Source organism: Callionymus lyra, chromosome 17, assembly GCF_982586985.1.
Source record: "Callionymus lyra chromosome 17, fCalLyr1.hap1.1, whole genome shotgun sequence".
Lineage (NCBI taxonomy): Eukaryota > Metazoa > Chordata > Actinopteri > Syngnathiformes > Callionymidae > Callionymus > Callionymus lyra.
In genome coordinates, this window is record NC_141834.1 from 24,796,158 (window position 1) to 24,813,410 (window position 17,253).

General features: G+C 49.2%; 5 protein-coding genes across 5 annotated transcripts in view; 4 read left to right on the plus strand and 1 right to left on the minus strand.

Annotated features, from left to right (window-relative positions):
• Positions 1-2,601, plus strand: part of cfap418 (cilia and flagella associated protein 418) — a 55,904-nt gene extending 53,303 nt beyond the window's left edge. The window contains exon 7 of the mRNA XM_087813148.1: positions 2,587-2,601. The gene's annotated coding sequence lies outside the window, so the exon portion shown is untranslated. The remainder of the gene's footprint in view (positions 1-2,586) is intronic.
• The window catches only part of nagpa (N-acetylglucosamine-1-phosphodiester alpha-N-acetylglucosaminidase), a 13,559-nt gene extending 6,539 nt beyond the window's left edge, over positions 1-7,020 (plus strand). The window contains exons 5-12 of the mRNA XM_087813137.1: positions 1,642-1,750; positions 1,816-1,944; positions 2,004-2,209; positions 2,813-2,860; positions 2,913-3,041; positions 3,651-3,779; positions 3,850-3,928; positions 6,273-7,020. Of these exons, the coding sequence (XP_087669263.1) occupies positions 1,642-1,750; positions 1,816-1,944; positions 2,004-2,209; positions 2,813-2,860; positions 2,913-3,041; positions 3,651-3,779; positions 3,850-3,928; positions 6,273-6,546 (1,103 nt within the window). The 3' untranslated portion in view covers positions 6,547-7,020. The remainder of the gene's footprint in view (positions 1-1,641; positions 1,751-1,815; positions 1,945-2,003; positions 2,210-2,812; positions 2,861-2,912; positions 3,042-3,650; positions 3,780-3,849; positions 3,929-6,272) is intronic.
• The window catches only part of LOC148063115 (NADH dehydrogenase (ubiquinone) complex I, assembly factor 6-like), a 19,928-nt gene extending 12,492 nt beyond the window's left edge, over positions 1-7,436 (minus strand). The window contains exon 1 of the mRNA XM_087813145.1: positions 7,419-7,436. The gene's annotated coding sequence lies outside the window, so the exon portion shown is untranslated. The remainder of the gene's footprint in view (positions 1-7,418) is intronic.
• tp53inp1 (tumor protein p53 inducible nuclear protein 1) lies at positions 7,067-8,515 on the plus strand. The gene is made up of 4 exons (XM_087813146.1): positions 7,067-7,260; positions 7,455-7,625; positions 7,758-8,157; positions 8,224-8,515. The coding sequence occupies exons 2-4, from the start codon at positions 7,505-7,507 to the stop codon at positions 8,420-8,422; spliced, it is 720 nt and encodes a 239-aa protein (XP_087669272.1). The 5' UTR covers positions 7,067-7,260; positions 7,455-7,504; the 3' UTR covers positions 8,423-8,515.
• A 3,625-nt stretch (positions 8,516-12,140) lies between these two features.
• Positions 12,141-17,247, plus strand: ccne2 (cyclin E2). The gene is made up of 12 exons (XM_087812569.1): positions 12,141-12,295; positions 13,223-13,251; positions 14,137-14,212; positions 14,270-14,320; positions 14,388-14,542; positions 15,394-15,529; positions 15,588-15,734; positions 15,803-15,898; positions 15,979-16,113; positions 16,182-16,293; positions 16,364-16,521; positions 17,071-17,247. Exons 2-12 carry the CDS (start codon positions 13,238-13,240, stop codon positions 17,179-17,181), a joined length of 1,191 nt encoding a protein of 396 aa, XP_087668695.1. The 5' UTR covers positions 12,141-12,295; positions 13,223-13,237; the 3' UTR covers positions 17,182-17,247.
• The last annotated feature ends 6 nt before the right edge of the window (positions 17,248-17,253 follow it).

Sequence of the window (17,253 nt, forward strand, 5' to 3'; positions counted from 1 at the left end):
TGTGGTGATAATGTGTGTGGTGTACAGTGTGTGGTGTACAGTGTGTGGTGATAATGTGTGTGGTGTACAGTGTGTGGTGATGACGTGTGTGGTGTACAGTGTGTGGTGATGCAGTGTGTGGTGATAATGTGTGTGGTGTACAGTGTGTGGTGATAATGTGTGTGGTGTACAGTGTGTCCTGATGCAGTGTGTGGTGATGACGTGTGAGGTGATGCAGTGTGTGGTGTACAGTGTGTGGTGTACAGTGTGTCCTGATGCAGTGTGTGGTGATGACGTGTGTGGTGATGCAGTATGTGGTGATGCAGTGTGTGGTGATGATGTGTGTGGTGTACAGTGTGTGGTGTACAGTGTGTGGTGATAATGTGTGTGGTGTACAGTGTGTGGTGTACAGTGTGTGGTGATAATGTGTGTGGTGTACAGTGTGTGGTGTACAGTGTGTGGTGATGACGTGTGTGGTGTACAGTGTGTGGTGTACAGTGTGTGGTGATGCAGTGTGTGGTGATAATGTGTGTGGTGTACAGTGTGTGGTGATAATGTGTGTGGTGTACAGTGTGTCCTGATGCAGTGTGTGGTGATGACGTGTGTGGTGATGCAGTGTGTGGTGTACAGTGTGTGGTGTACAGTGTGTCCTGATGCAGTGTGTGGTGATGACGTGTGTGGTGATGCAGTATGTGGTGATGCAGTGTGTGGTGATGACGTGTGTGGTGTACAGTGTGTGGTGATGCAGTATGTGGTGATGCAGTGTGTGGTGATGATGTGTGTGGTGTACAGTGTGTGGTGATAATGTGTGTGGTGTACAGTGTGTGGTGTACAGTGTGTGGTGATAATGTGTGTGGTGTACAGTGTGTGGTGTACAGTGTGTGGTGATGACGTGTGTGGTGTACAGTGTGTGGTGTACAGTGTGTGGTGATGCAGTATGTGGTGATAATGTGTGTGGTGTACAGTGTGTCCTGATGCAGTGTGTGGTGATGACGTGTGTGGTGTACAGTGTGTGGTGTACAGTGTGTGGTGATGCAGTATGTGGTGATGCAGTGTGTGGTGTACAGTGTGTGGTGTACAGTGTGTCCTGATGCAGTGTGTGGTGTACAGTGTGTGGTGTACAGTGTGTCCTGATGCAGTGTGTGGTGTACAGTGTGTGGTGTACAGTGTGTCCTGATGCAGTGTGTGGTGATGCAGTGTGTGGTGATGCAGTATGTGGTGATGCAGTGTGTGGTGATGACGTGTGTGGTGTACAGTGTGTGGTGATGCAGTATGTGGTGATGCAGTGTGTGGTGATGATGTGTGTGGTGTACAGTGTGTGGTGTACAGTGTGTGGTGATGCAGTGTGTGGTGATGCAGTATGTGGTGATGCAGTGTGTGGTGATGCAGTGTGTGGTGATGACGTGTGTGGTGTACAGTGTGTGGTGATGCAGTGTGTGGTGATGCAGTATGTGGTGATGCAGTGTGTGGTGATGCAGTGTGTGGTGATGCAGTGTGTGGTGATGCAGTGTGTGGTGATGCAGTGTGTGGTGATGCAGTGTGTGGTGATGCAGTGTGTCGTGACAACAGTGTGTCGTGACAACAGTGTGTCGTGACAACAGTGTGTCGTGACAACAGTGTGTCGTGACAACAGTGTGTCGTGACGACAGTGTGTGTCTTCAGGTGACCTGCGTTACTTCGTGGACGTGGTGTCGGCTCGGAGCGCGGTGGCTCACGACGCTGCTGGACGCTTGATCCTGTTCCAGGTTGACGGTCAGACGGGGGCGCGCGGGTCAGTACCATAGCAGGGGTCGGGAGGTCACGGGTCAGTTGGAACACGTGTGTCGCGTGTGACAGGATGAATCTGTGGGAGGTCGCAAACTTCCTGAAGCAGAATGGCGCCATTAACGCCATCAACCTGGACGGCGGCGGGTCCTCCACCTTTGCGTCTGCAGGTTCGCTGGCCAGTTACCCGTCTGACGAGTGGTGAGTCTGTGACCTCCTTGACCTTCACCAGAGGTTCTGTTTTTCATTGTCACCCCCAGTAAGAACGACAGCAGGTGGCGCTGCGCTCGCCCTGTGTCCACCGTCCTGTGTGTGCGCCCACCGCAGTGCCAGCCTCGCCACGACTGCAGCGGCAACGGCGACTGCCTGGACGGTCAGTGTGTCTGTCGAGGGTTCTGGACCGGATCCACCTGCGACTCCCTGAGGTGCCAACAGGACTGTGGCGCCCGAGGAGTCTGTACCAGCGGTCAGTACTGTGTGTGCGTGTGTGTGTCTCTGCAGGAGGGTGTGTGTGTCTGCAGGAGGGTGTGTGTGTCTGACATGATGTGTGTGTCTGCAGGAGGGTGTGTGTGTCTGACATGATGTGTGTGTCTGACATGATGTGTGTGTCTGCAGGAGGGTGTGTGTGTCTGACATGATGTGTGTGTCTGACATGATGTGTGTGTCTGACATGATGTGTGTCTCTGCAGGAGGGTGTGTGTGTCTGACATGATGTGTGTGTCTGCAGGAGGGTGTGTGTCTCTGCAGGAGGGTGTGTGTGTCTGACATGATGTGTGTGTCTGCAGGAGGGTGTGTGTGTCTGACATGATGTGTGTGTCTGCAGGAGGGTGTGTGTGTCTGCAGGAGGGTGTGTGTGTGTCTGCAGGAGGGTGTGTGTGTCTGACATGATGTGTGTGTCTGACATGATGTGTGTGTCTGACATGATGTGTGTGTCTGACATGATGTGTGTGTCTTACATGATGTGTGTGTCTGACATGATGTGTGTCTCTGCAGGAGGGTGTGTGTGTCTGACATGATGTGTGTGTCTGCAGGAGGGTGTGTGTGTCTGACATGATGTGTGTGTCTGCAGGAGGGTGTGTGTGTGATCCAGGCTGGCGTGGACAGAACTGCACTGAAGGTAAACACAATACAGAGCAACACCTGCCGAGCTGACCTCTGACCCCCATCAGTGTGCCCCCCCTCTCTCTACGGAGACGCCTGCAGTCACACATGTGTGTGCGTCAATGGAGGAGTGTGTGATCATGTGACCGGAGGCTGCACCTGTACACCTGGTTACCATGGTGATGCATGTCAAGAAGGTTTGTCTGAGTATTTGTGTGTGTAACAATGACGGTGTATGTTTGTGTGTCAGTGTGTGTAACAGTGACGGTGTATATTTGTGTGTCAGTGTGTGTAACAGTGACGGTGTATATTTGTGTGTCAGTGTGTGTAACGGTGACGGTGTATATTTGTGTCAGTGTGTGTTACAGTGACGTTGTATATTTGTGTGTCAGTGTGTGTAACAGTGACGGTTTATATTTGTGTGTCAGTGTGTGTAACGGTGACGGTGTATATTTGTGTTTCAGTGTGTGTAACGGTGACGGTGTATATTTGTGTGTGACGGTGTATATTTTTGTGTCAGTGTGTGTAACGGTGACAGTGTATATTTGTGTGTCAGTGTGTGTAACGGTGATGGTGTATATTTGTGTGTCAGTGTGTGTAACGGTGACAGTATATATTTGTGTGTCAGTGTGTGTAACGTGACGGTGTATATTTGTGTGTCAGTGTGTGTAACAGTGACGGTGTATATTTGTGTGTCAGTGTGTGTAACGGTGACGGTATATATTTGTGTGTCAGTGTGTGTAACGTGATGGTGTATATTTGTGTGTCAGTGTGTGTAACAGTGACGGTGTATATTTGTGTGTTAGTGTGTCCTCCTGGGTTGTTCGGATTGTCGTGTGCAGAACGTTGTCGATGTGAGGATCATTGTCCTTGTGATCATGTGACAGGAAGTTGTAACTTCACAGCACAAGGAGTCAATGACACACTGTACACAGGTGAGACACACACGGACAGACACACGCACACACTCACACACACACACACTCAACAGTTTCTTTTTTACAGCTGGACTGTGTTTAGCCAGACACATGTTGTCGTCATGGACACGGAACAGGGAGGTCGAAGGTCAAAGTCACCTGACTGAGTGAGTGACGGCTGTGGTGTGGAATGATTGACGTGCAGGATGTTTGACAGGTGACGTGCAGGATGATTGACGGGTGACAATGATTGACGGGTGACGTGCAGGATGATTGACGGGTGACAATGATTGACGGGTGACGTGCAGGATGATTGACGGGTGACAATGATTGACGGGTGACGTGCAGGATGATTGACGGGTGACGTGCAGGATAATTGACGGGTGACAATGATTGACAGGTGACGTGCAGGATGATTGACGGGTGACGTGCAGGATAATTGACGGGTGACAATGATTGACGGGTGACGTGCAGGATAATTGACGGGTGACAATGATTGACGGGTGACGTGCAGGATGATTGACGGGTGACAATGATTGACGGGTGACGTGCAGGATGATTGAGGGGTGACAATGATTGACGGGTGACGTGCAGGATGATTGACGGGTGACAATGATTGACGGGTGACGTGCAGGATAATTGACGGGTGACAATGATTGACGGGTGACGTGCAGGATGATTGAGGGGTGACAATGATTGACGGGTGACGTGCAGGATGATTGAGGGGTGACAATGATTCACGGGTGACGTGCAGGATGATTCACGGGTGACGTGCAGGATGATTGAGGGGTGACAATGATTGACGGGTGACGTGCAGGATGATTGAGGGGTGACAATGATTGACGGGTGACGTGCAGGATGATTGAGGGGTGACAATGATTCACGGGTGACGTGCAGGATGATTCACGGGTGACGTGCAGGATGATTGACGTGCAGGATAATTGACGGGTGACAATGATTGACGGGTGACGTGCAGGATGATTGAGGGGTGACAATGATTGACGGGTGACGTGCAGGATGATTGACGGGTGACAATGATTGACGGGTGACGTGCAGGATGATTGAGGGGTGACAATGATTGACGGGTGACGTGCAGGATAATTGACGGGTGACAATGATTCACGGGTGACGTGCAGGATGATTGATGGGTGACAATGATTCACGGGTGACGTGCAGGATGATTGACGGGTGACAATGATTGACGGGTGACGTGCAGGATGATTGACGGGTGACAATGATTCACGGGTGACGTGCAGGATGATTGACGGGTGACAATGATTGAAGGGTGACGTGCAGGATGATTGATGGGTGACAATGATTCACGGGTGACGTGCAGGATGATTGACGGGTGACAATGATTGACGGGTGACGTGCAGGATGATTGAGGGGTGACAATGATTGACGGGTGACGTGCAGGATGATTGACGGGTGACAATGATTGACGGGTGACGTGCAGGATAATTGACGGGTGACAATGATTGACGGGTGACGTGCAGGATGATTGAGGGGTGACAATGATTCACGGGTGACGTGCAGGATGATTGACGGGTGACGTGCAGGATGATTGAGGGGTGACAATGATTGACGGGTGACGTGCAGGATGATTGAGGGGTGACAATGATTGACGGGTGACGTGCAGGATGATTGAGGGGTGACAATGATTCACGGGTGACGTGCATGATGATTCACGGGTGACGTGCAGGATGATTCACGGGTGACGTGCAGGATGATTGACGTGCAGGATAATTGACGGGTGACAATGATTGACGGGTGACGTGCAGGATGATTGAGGGGTGACAATGATTGACGGGTGACGTGCAGGATGATTGACGGGTGACAATGATTGACGGGTGACGTGCAGGATGATTGAGGGGTGACAATGATTGACGGGTGACGTGCAGGATAATTGACGGGTGACAATGATTGACGGGTGACGTGCAGGATGATTGATGGGTGACAATGATTGACGGGTGACGTGCAGGATGATTGACGGGTGACAATGATTGACGGGTGACGTGCAGGATGATTGACGGGTGACAATGATTCACGGGTGACGTGCAGGATGATTCACGGGTGACAATGATTGACTGGTGACGTGCAGGATGATTGATGGGTGACAATGATTCACGGGTGACGTGCAGGATGATTGACGGGTGACAATGATTGACGGGTGACGTGCAGGATGATTGACGGGTGACAATGATTGACGGGTGACGTGCAGGATGATTCACGGGTGACAATGATTCACGGGTGACGTGCAGGATGATTGATGGGTGACGTGCAGGATGATTGACGGGTGACGTGCAGGATGATTGACGGGTGACAATGATTCACGGGTGACGTGCAGGATGATTGACGGGTGACAATGATTGACGGGTGACGTGCAGGATGATTGATGGGTGACAATGATTGACGGGTGACGTGCAGGATGATTGATGGGTGACAATGATTGACGGGTGACGTGCAGGATGATTGATGGGTGACAATGATTGACGGGTGACATGTGTCCAGGTCCTCATGGCTGACCCTCACCGTGCTGCTCTCCCTCCTGCTGTCCATCAGTCTGATGACTCATGTGCGAGCGTGTCGCGCAGGTCAAGGCTCTTCGTCGTCACGGAGACATAACTACATGTATGTTCCTCTGACTGACACGTCTCTCAAGTCACATGACCCCGAGTCTCAGGAGGAGGATCTGCTGCCTGTTGCCCCGACTACCCTGGAGCCCGGAGACTCACCTGAGAGCAGGTGTAATGACCAGAGCCCTCAGGGTCACGTGAGGAGATGATGTCATCATATAGGGTCTCTCTGCTGTGACCTCTGACCTTTTATAGACACTCAGGATTGACACATACAGACACACACACACACACACACACGCACACACGTACACACACGTACACACACACACACACACACCCCTACATACATACATACACATACACACACCTATACACATCGGACGTACACACACATACACACGTACACACACACACCTATACACATACACACGTACACACACATACACACGTACAAACACACACCTATATATTTCATTATGTTCCGCCAACAGGTCATTGAGCTCGATGACGTCATCAAGTGGATTAGTGTCGACACCAACACTGATGACGCGCTTCATGATGATGTTACGTCAGCACATGTGTGGACCGCTGTTTCTGACCTTCAGTGTCACGTGATCTGACACGTATACCGTCTCTGTGACGTCACTCTGACTGTAGTTTGAATAAAGTATTCAAATGTTTGTTCACGGCTCAAAACAGGAAGTGTTTGTGACGTAGCTCATTTCCTAAGACGTGATTGGTCGAATGAAGCTTCCAGCGGCTCCGCTCATTGGTCGAGCCGCGCCTTGGCGTGACGTCACGTCGATCAGCTGTTGGAGCTGCTTCACAACAACAACAAAGGACGAGGATCGAGCCGCAGAAGTCTGGATCCGAACCACAGACTCCACTTTCATCGACGTCACGACACGTCATCACTCGAGGTCAGTTGTTGGTTCGCGCGCTGAACTTCCACGAGGGTCAAAGGTGCGTCTCGAGAGCTCGAGCCCACAGACTCGTTCACGGGTTCTCTAGTTAGTTACACTAGTTAGACTAGTTTCACTGACCGAGGCGTGTTCTCGTGAGCACGCGCGCGTCTCACCTGCGCACAGGTGTGTGACACTTCTCGACCCAACAGGACGGAGGTCGATGACCCCCCTGACCCCTCGATGACCAGCCGAGCCCGGGATGTTCCAGCGGCTCACGAGCGCCCTCTTCGGGGGCGTCGTGGAGGAGCTGAGACCCAGCGGTTGTCATGGAGACGAGAAAGCGGAAGTTGACGAAGACTGGATCCTTGTCGACTACCTGGGTGAGACCTGGTCACGTGACTGAAACCATTTTGTTTTTCTTAATTGTTTTCAAATTCCTCGAGAAATGTTTGTGATTAACTTAAAAAAAAAAGTTTTTTGAAAATATATTTGTATAATAAATCCATCGACAGGTTCTGGAACCTCAGGGAGTCCAATAGACGAGGACCTGGTCCAGATCCAGACCCCCATGGTGGCCCCGGCACTAAGGTACGCCTCCTGCACGCCCTTGAACTGGACCACAGACACGGACCCGGGCGGCGGTGCTGAGGCGGGCGAGGACTTCCTGTGTGTGGACCGGACTTCTATGGAGGAGAGCTGGTTCGTCACGCCGCCCGCGTGCTTCACAGGGTTCAGAGGTCATGTCCTGGAGTCCAGCCCCCTGGAAGACCTGCTGATCGAACACCCCAGCATGTCGGTGTACGTGCGGCACCGGACCCCCAGACTGCACCTTCATCCGGGCCTGACCACCAGCACCTCGCCCGCCTGCAGCAGGAAGAAGGGCCGGCGCTCCCTGGATGCTCCCAGACCCAGGTGAGGTCAGCAGGTGTGACCCCTACTGTGGGGCTGTGAGGACTCACTCTCTGTCTCCCCCTGCAGGCCGGAGGGTGCAGCGGCGAAGCAGCGTTCCAACAGTCGCCTCCTGGCATCGAACCGGTCCAGTCGGACGGACCTCGTGTCTGGTTCTGCTCAGACGTCCTCGCGGAACAGTCTTCAGCGTCTGAACCTGCTGCGACCGCACAAGACGCACAACAAGTGTGTCCTTCAGCAGCCGAGCCAGAGACGCCTCAACTACTGACTCCCTCAAGTCATGATGTCATGATGTTATGATGTCATGAAGTTATGATGTCATGATGTCATGAAGTTATGATGTCATGAAGTTATGAAGTTATGATGTCATGAAATTATGATGTCATGAAGTTATGATGTCATGATGTCATGATGTCATGATGTTATGCTGTTATGATGTTATGATGTCATGATGTCATGAAGTTATGATGTCATGATGTCATGATGTCATGATGTCATGATGTTATGCTGTCATGAAGTTATGATGTCATGATGTCATGATGTCATGATGTCATGATGTCATGATGTCATGAAGTTATGATGTCATGAAGTTATGATGTCATGATGTCATGATGTCATGATGTCATGATGTTATGATGTCATGAAGTTATGAAGTTATGATGTCATGATGTCATGATGTCATGAAGTCATGAAGTTATGATGTCATGAAGTTATGATGTCATGAAGTTATGATGTCATGATGTCATGATGTCATGATGTCATGATGTCATGAAGTCATGAAGTTATGATGTCATGAAGTTATGATGTCATGAAGTTATGATGTCATGATGTCATGATGTCATGATGTCATGATGTCATGAAGTCATGAAGTTATGATGTCATGAAGTTATGATGTCATGAAGTTATGATGTCATGCTGTTATGATGTCATGAAGTTATGATGTCATGATGTCATGATGTCATGATGTCATGAAGTTATGATGTCATGAAGTTATGATGTCATGAAGTTATGATGTCATGAAGTTATGATGTCATGATGTCATGATGTCATGATGTCATGAAGTCATGAAGTTATGATGTCATGAAGTTATGATGTCATGAAGTTATGATGTCATGCTGTTATGATGTCATGAAGTTATGATGTCATGATGTCATGATGTCATGATGTCATGAAGTTATGATGTCATGAAGTTATGATGTCATGAAGTTATGATGTCATGAAGTTATGATGTCATGATGTCATGAAGTCATGAAGTTATGATGTCATGAAGTTATGATGTCATGATGTCATGAAGTCATGAAATTATGATGTCATGAAGTTATGATGTCATGAAATTATGATGTCATGAAGTTATGATGTCATGAAATTATGATGTCATGAAGTTATGATGTCATGAAGTTATGATGTCATGAAGTTATGATGTCATGCTGTTATGATGTTATGATGTCATGAAGTTATGATGTCATGAAGTTATGATGTCATGAAATTATGATGTCATGAAGTTATGATGTCATGAAATTATGATGTCATGCTGTCATGATGTTATGATGTCATGAAGTTATGATGTCATGAAGTTATGATGTCATGATGTCATGAAGTTATGATGTCATGCTGTTATGAAATTATGATGTCATGAAGTTATGATGTCATGAAATTATGATGTCATGAAGTTATGATGTCATGAAGTTATGATGTCATGAAGTTATGATGTCATGAAGTTATGATGTCATGATGTCATGATGTCATGAAGTTATGATGTCATGAAGTTATGATGTCATGAAGTTATGATGTCATGATGTCATGAAATTATGATGTCATGAAGTTATGATGTCATGATGTTGGAACATATTGTTGCTGCAGCTTCTTCTTCTCAGGGTTTCACACGAGAGACGCTATAGATGTTTGTCGTGTAGATGTTACACGTGTGTAGTTTTTGTGTAGATGTTACACGTGTTTAGCAATATTGTAGCATCTGTCAGTTCAGTGCCTACAGTGTCTCTCCAACAAGTGCCAATCATGTAGCAGACGTGTTGACGTGTTGACATGTTAGTTGACGTGTTGATGTGTTGACGTGTTGACATGTTGATGTGTTGACGTGTTGACATGTTGACGTGTTGACATGTTAGTTGACGTGTTGATGTGTTGACGTGTTGATGTGTTGACGTGTTGACATGTTGACGTGTTGACGTGTTAGTTGACGTGTTGATGTGTTGATGTGTTGACGTGTTGACATGTTGACGTGTTGACATGTTAGTTGACGTGTTGATGTGTTGATGTGTTGACGTGTTGATGTGTTGACGTGTTGACATGTTGACATGTTGACGTGTTGACGTGTTAGTTGACGTGTTGATGTGTTGATGTGTTGACGTGTTGACATGTTAGTTGACGTGTTGATGTGTTGACGTGTTGATGTGTTGACGTGTTGACATGTTGACATGTTGACGTGTTGACATGTTAGTTGACGTGTTGATGTGTTGATGTGTTGACGTGTTGACATGTTGACGTGTTGACATGTTAGTTGACGTGTTGACATGTTAGTTGATGTGTTGATGTGTTGACGTGTTGACGTGTTGACATGTTAACGTGTTGATGTGTTGATGTGTTGATGTGTTGACGTGTTGACATGTTGACGTGTTGACATGTTAGTTGACGTGTTGACATGTTAGTTGATGTGTTGACGTGTTGACGTGTTGACATGTTAGTTGACGTGTTGATGTGTTGATGTGTTGATGTGTTTACGTGTTGACGTGTTATGTTGACATGTTGACATGTTGACATGTTAACGTGTTGACATGTTGTGTTGACGTGTTGACGTGTTGACGTGTTGTGTTGACATGTTGACGTGTTGACATGTTGACGTGTTGTGTTGACATGTTGACGTGTTGACATGTTGACATGTTGACATGTTAACGTGTTGACATGTTGTGTTGACGTGTTGACGTGTTGACGTGTTGACGTGTTGTGTTGACATGTTGACGTGTTGACATGTTGACGTGTTGTGTTGACATGTTGACGTGTTGACATGTTGACGTGTTGACTGACACATGTCAAGAGACAAAAGGGAATTTTTGAAACTCATGTTAGAAATATTATAGAAATATTATAGAAATATTAAAACCTTTTCTTTTTCTGAACGTGTGATTCATGAAGAGACACTTGTGTCAGACTAGAGATACACAACAACACACTTGATAAACACAACAACACACTGACAAACACAACAACACACTGACAAACACAACAACACACTTGATAAACACAACAACACACTTGATAAACACAACAACACACTTGATAAACACAACAACACACTGACAAACACAACAACACACTTGATAAACACAACAACACACTGACAAACACAACAACACACTTGACAAACACTACAACACACTTGACAAACACAACAACACACTTGATAAACACAACAACACACTGACAAACACAACAACACACTTGACAAACACAACAACACACTTGATAAACACAACAACACACTGACAAACACAACGACACACTTGACAAACACAACAACACACTGACAAACACAACAACACACTTGACAAACACAACAACACACTGACAAACACAACAACACACTTGACAAACACAACAACACACTGACAAACACAACAACAATAAACACACGTTGCAACAACATGATCGATTGATTGACGTTTATTTTTGATCACACACTCTTGACAGCTCGAGCACGTGCGAGCACTGTTTATGTCTGAAGCGGAAACACGTCATCTCGCGGTCCCGCCCACTCCAGCAGCTGCAGAACCGAACCAGACCCGAAACTCCCAGCAGTCACTCGAGTCCAGAAGGTCAGAGTTCATCGAACAAGAAGTGCAACACATCAGGATCTTCGCGGGTTCGAGTCCCGGGAATTCTCCGCGCGCCCTGACGAGGTTCGGCACATTTTGGCGGGTTCGAGGGGTTTCGCGCCACGGCAGGAGCTCAGTTAGCGCCGGGCTAGGGGCGGAGTGCGCATGCGCGGCGGTGAAAGCCAAGAGGCGGGTCTAAAGATTGGCGCCGGCGCGCCAGCTGATCCATTCAATCTCTGGACGATCTGGGTCAGAACCAGCGGAACCTCCTGCTCTGAACATCACAGAAGCTTCTTCTCCTCTTTCTCCAGGTTTGACGAGTTTATCTTTTCTTTCTCTATTGTTTGTTTACTCTCTTGTGACGTCACTGCGCGCTTGTCTGAGCTTCTTTGCTTCAGAACTTCTGCCTCCACATCAAGCCTTGCTCACGGGCCCGGCAGGACTGTGAGCTCGGGTCCAGACGAGATTCTGACTCGGAACCTTTGACCCGCAGACTCGGTTCAGACTCGCTCACTTCCCGCTTTGCTACTGGAATTGGCGCGATTTTTTTGTTTGAGCACCTTTAGACATTAGTGTGTGTGTGAGAGTGTGTGTGTGTGTGTGTGTGAGAGAGTGTGTGTGTGTGTGTGTGAGAGTGTGTGTTCACTTCATGTCCTTGTGTTACCAGGACAGAAATGTGAAACTTTGTTTTGTTGAAGATATTTTGGAGGGAGCGTCTCTCCCGCTGTTAGCTTCCAGGACCTTTCTTCCCTACTGCTGTTAGCTTCCAGGACCTCTCTCCGCAGGAACATAATCAATAATCAATAAATAATGAAGTTTAAAAGAAGAACTTTCACGTCTTTTCCGATTTCAAAGTAACTAATAATGATCACAATCCATCATTCATACGTCACGAGTACGTTTCACTGACGTCACTCTGGCGCGTCTCTTGTCCTGGCTCTTGATGGTGAGACCCCCCTCCTGACCCCCCCCTCCTGACCCTCACCCCCCCCCCCCCCTCCTGACCCTCACCCCCCCCCCTCCTGACCCTCACCCCCCCTCCTGACCCTCACCCCCCCCCCTCCTGACCCTCACCCCCCCCCCCCCCCTCCTGACCCTCACCCCCCCCCCTCCTGACCCTCACCCCCCCTCCTGACCCTGACCCCCCCTCCTGACCCTCACCCCCCCCCCCCTGACCCTCACCCTCACCCTCCCCAACAACATTAACATATATTCACACACAACTCTTTTTGTTTCAGCTCAAAACTGCAGTCATGTCCAGACGCAGGTGAGACACACACATGTACACACACACATGTACACACACACATGTACACACACACACACACATGTACACACACACACACACACATGTACACACACACACACACATGTACACACACATGTACACACACACACACATGTACACACACACACACATGTACACACACACACACATGTACACACACATGTACACACACACACACACATGTACACGTACACACACATGTACACGTACACACACATGAACACGTACACACACATGTACACATGTACACACATGAACACGTACACATGTACACACACACATGTACACACACACACACACATGTACACACACACACACACACATGTACACACACACATGTACACGCACACGTATGTACACACACACATGTACACGCACACGTATGTACACACGCCCACATATGTACGCACGTATGTACACACACATGTTTGTACACACACACACATGTACACACACACATGTACACACACACACACACACGTATGTACACACGCCCACATATGTACGCACGTATGTACACACACATGTTTGTACACACACACACATGTACACACACACATGTACACACACACACACACACGTATGTACACACGCCCACATATGTACGCACGTATGTACACACACATGTTTGTACACACACACACATGTACACACACACATGTACACACACACACACACATGTATGTACACACACATGTATGTACACACACACGTATGTACACACGCCCACATATGTACGCACGTATGTACACACACATGTATGTACACACACACACACGTATGTACACACACACAAACACGTATGTACACAAAACCACAGGTTGTGCAAGTGTGTGTGACTCATGTGTGTGTTCTTCTCTGCAGCAACACAACACTGCAGGTTCGGGACTCGAACACTCTTGACGAGATCAAAGGTCCAGTGAGGAAGAGAAGGTCAAAGGTCAGTGTGACGACCAACACAAAGTGAACACGTGTTGATGTGACGTGTGTTGTGCAGGCGAGCAAGAGGAGAGTCAGCGTCGCCAAGAAGCACAGCTACCAGATCCAGGTGTGTGTGCGCGTGTGCGTGCGTGTGTGTGTGTGTGTGTGTGAAGACTGACGTGTGTGTGTTCCAGAGGTGCTGGTCCGAGGACGGCGTGACCTCCGTGACCCCGTGTGTCCTCATAGAGACGCCTCACAAAGAGCTGGAGCCCCGACACGAGTCGACCTTCACTCACCAGTATATCTTCAAGAACCTGTTCATCAGAGCAGCACCCCTGCCCCCCCTCAGGTGTGTGTGTGTGTGTGTGTGTGTGTCTAACACCTGTGTGTGTGTGTCTCACCTGTGTGTGTGTCTCACCTGTGTGTGTGTCTCACCTGTGTGTGTGTCTCACCTGTGTGTGTGTCTCACCTGTGTGTGTGTCTCACCTGTGTGTGTGTAACACCTGTGTGTGTGTGTGTAACACCTGTGTGTGTGTGTGTAACACCTGTGTGTGTGTGTGTGTAACACCTGTGTGTGTGTGTGTGTAACACCTGTGTGTGTGTGTGTGTAACACCTGTGTGTGTGTGTGTGTAACACCTGTGTGTGTGTGTGTGTAACACCTGTGTGTGTGTGTGTGTCTCACCTGTGTGTGTGTGTGTGTCTCACCTGTGTGTGTGTCTCACCTGTGTGTGTGTAACACCTGTGTGTGTGTGTGTGTGTGTAACACCTGTGTGTGTGTGTGTGTGTGTAACACCTGTGTGTGTGTGTGTGTGTGTAACACCTGTGTGTGTGTGTGTGTGTAACACCTGTGTGTGTGTGTGTAACACCTGTGTGTGTGTGTGTAACACCTGTGTGTGTGTGTGTGTAACACCTGTGTGTGTGTGTGTGTAACACCTGTGTGTGTGTGTGTGTAACACCTGTGTGTGTGTGTGTGTAACACCTGTGTGTGTGTGTGTGTAACACCTGTGTGTGTGTGTGTGTAACACCTGTGTGTGTGTGTGTGTAACACCTGTGTGTGTGTGTGTGTAACACCTGTGTGTGTGTGTGTGTGTGTAACACCTGTGTGTGTGTGTGTGTGTGTGTAACACCTGTGTGTGTGTAACACCTGTGTGTGTGTGTGTGTAACACCTGTGTGTGTGTGTGTGTGTGTGTGTGTGTAGCTGGGCCAGTGCCGACGACGTGTGGATCCAGATGCTGAACAAGGAGCTCACATACGTTCACGAGCAGAACTACCTGCAGCAGCACCAGAACCTTCAGGCCAACATGAGGTCCATCCTGCTGGACTGGCTGCTAGAGGTGTGACCTTCTGACCTCTGAGCTGCCGGAGCCCCTGTGTGACCTTGTGCCCCCGCAGGTGAGCGAGGTGTACTGCCTGCACCGGCAGACGGCGTACCTGGCCCAGGACTTCTTCGACCGCTTCATGATGACCCAGCAGGACGTCAGCAAAGACCTGCTGCAGCTCATCGGCATCACCGCGCTCTTCGTCGCCGCCAAGATGGAGGTCAGTGCTCCGAGGTCACTTCCTGTCTGCGCCCGACTCACCCGGTCCTCGCCGGTCCTCGCCCGCAGGAGATCTACCCCCCGAAGATCTTCGAGTTCTCCTACGTGACGGACGGAGCCTGCGACGTCTGGGACATCCAGCAGATGGAGCTGCACATCCTGAAGGTCTGGCTCAGGCGTCTGGTTCTGACCCGCTTCTGACCCGCTTCTGACCCGCTTCTGACCCGCTTCTTGTGGCTCTGCAGGCTCTCAACTGGAACCTGAGCCCAGAGACGCCCATCTCGTGGCTGAAGCTCTACAGTCAGCTGCAGGTCCAGGACCAGGACCGGGACCTGCTGAAGCCGGGCTTCTGCCAGGAGACCTACATCCAGGTGACCCAGGTACGACCCGCGCCGACGCGTCAAGCGTGTGTGCGTGTGTGTGGCTGACCTCTGACCTCTGACCTCAGCTGCTGGACGTGTGCATGATGGACGCGTCCTCGCTGGACTTCAGCTACAGCGTACTCGCCGCGGCCGCGCTCGCCCACCTGTCGTCCTTCGAGGTGGTCCAGAGGGTCTCGGGTGAGTGTGTGTGTGAGTGTGTGTGTGTGCTGGAGCTCAGCCGGCGGGATCTGAACCCTCACCTCTGCAGGACTGACGTGGGAGGTGGTCGCCCCCTGCCTGCGCTGGATGACGCCCTTCATGCTCGCCCTGAGCTCGGAGCCCAAACCTCAGCTGAAGAACTTCCACAAAGTCCTGCCTGACGACCGGCACAACATCCAGACCCACGTCAGCTACTTGGACCTGCTGGTGAGTCTGACCCGAGACCCGTGACCCGTGACTCACAGCACATACATAACACACAACATACTCGGCGCACATGAACATCTCAGTGAGTGACAGGTGTTTCAGCCAATGATACGATACGGTTTACTTTACACTACGAGCCAATCATAGCACAGAGCGCTTGTGTGTGTGTCTCAAAAAACATACTTCTCTTAGTATACTAGAAGTTAGTATCATCAGGATAGTGTACGTACTAACTAGTAACTAATCCTCCACAGATAATATGTCTCACACATACTTCTCTTAGTACACTAGAAGTTAGTATGCATCAGGATAGTGTACGTACTAACTAGTAACTAATCCTCCACAGATAGTATGTCTCACACATACTTCTCTTAGTACACTAGAAGTAAGTATGCATCAGGATAGCGCGCTACACGTGACTCGCTTCTCTTCTGCACCAGAACACTTTAAACACGTGGTCAAGGTTGTTGGTCACGTGACTTCAAACGCAACTTTATTGACACTGACGGTGGCGGCCATCTTTGTTTGACCATCAAGTCTTTCCTTCAGAGACGAGCTCAGGAGCGGATGATTGACAGCCCCAGCCATCAGATGTCTCCCGTCGCCATGGTCACCACTATGACTCCGCCCAGCAGCACAGAGAAGCCTGTCAATCACTGAAGCTGACGCGTGACCTCACTTCCTGCCAGACTTGATTATTTATTTTATTTATGAGGTTTTGTACAAATAAAC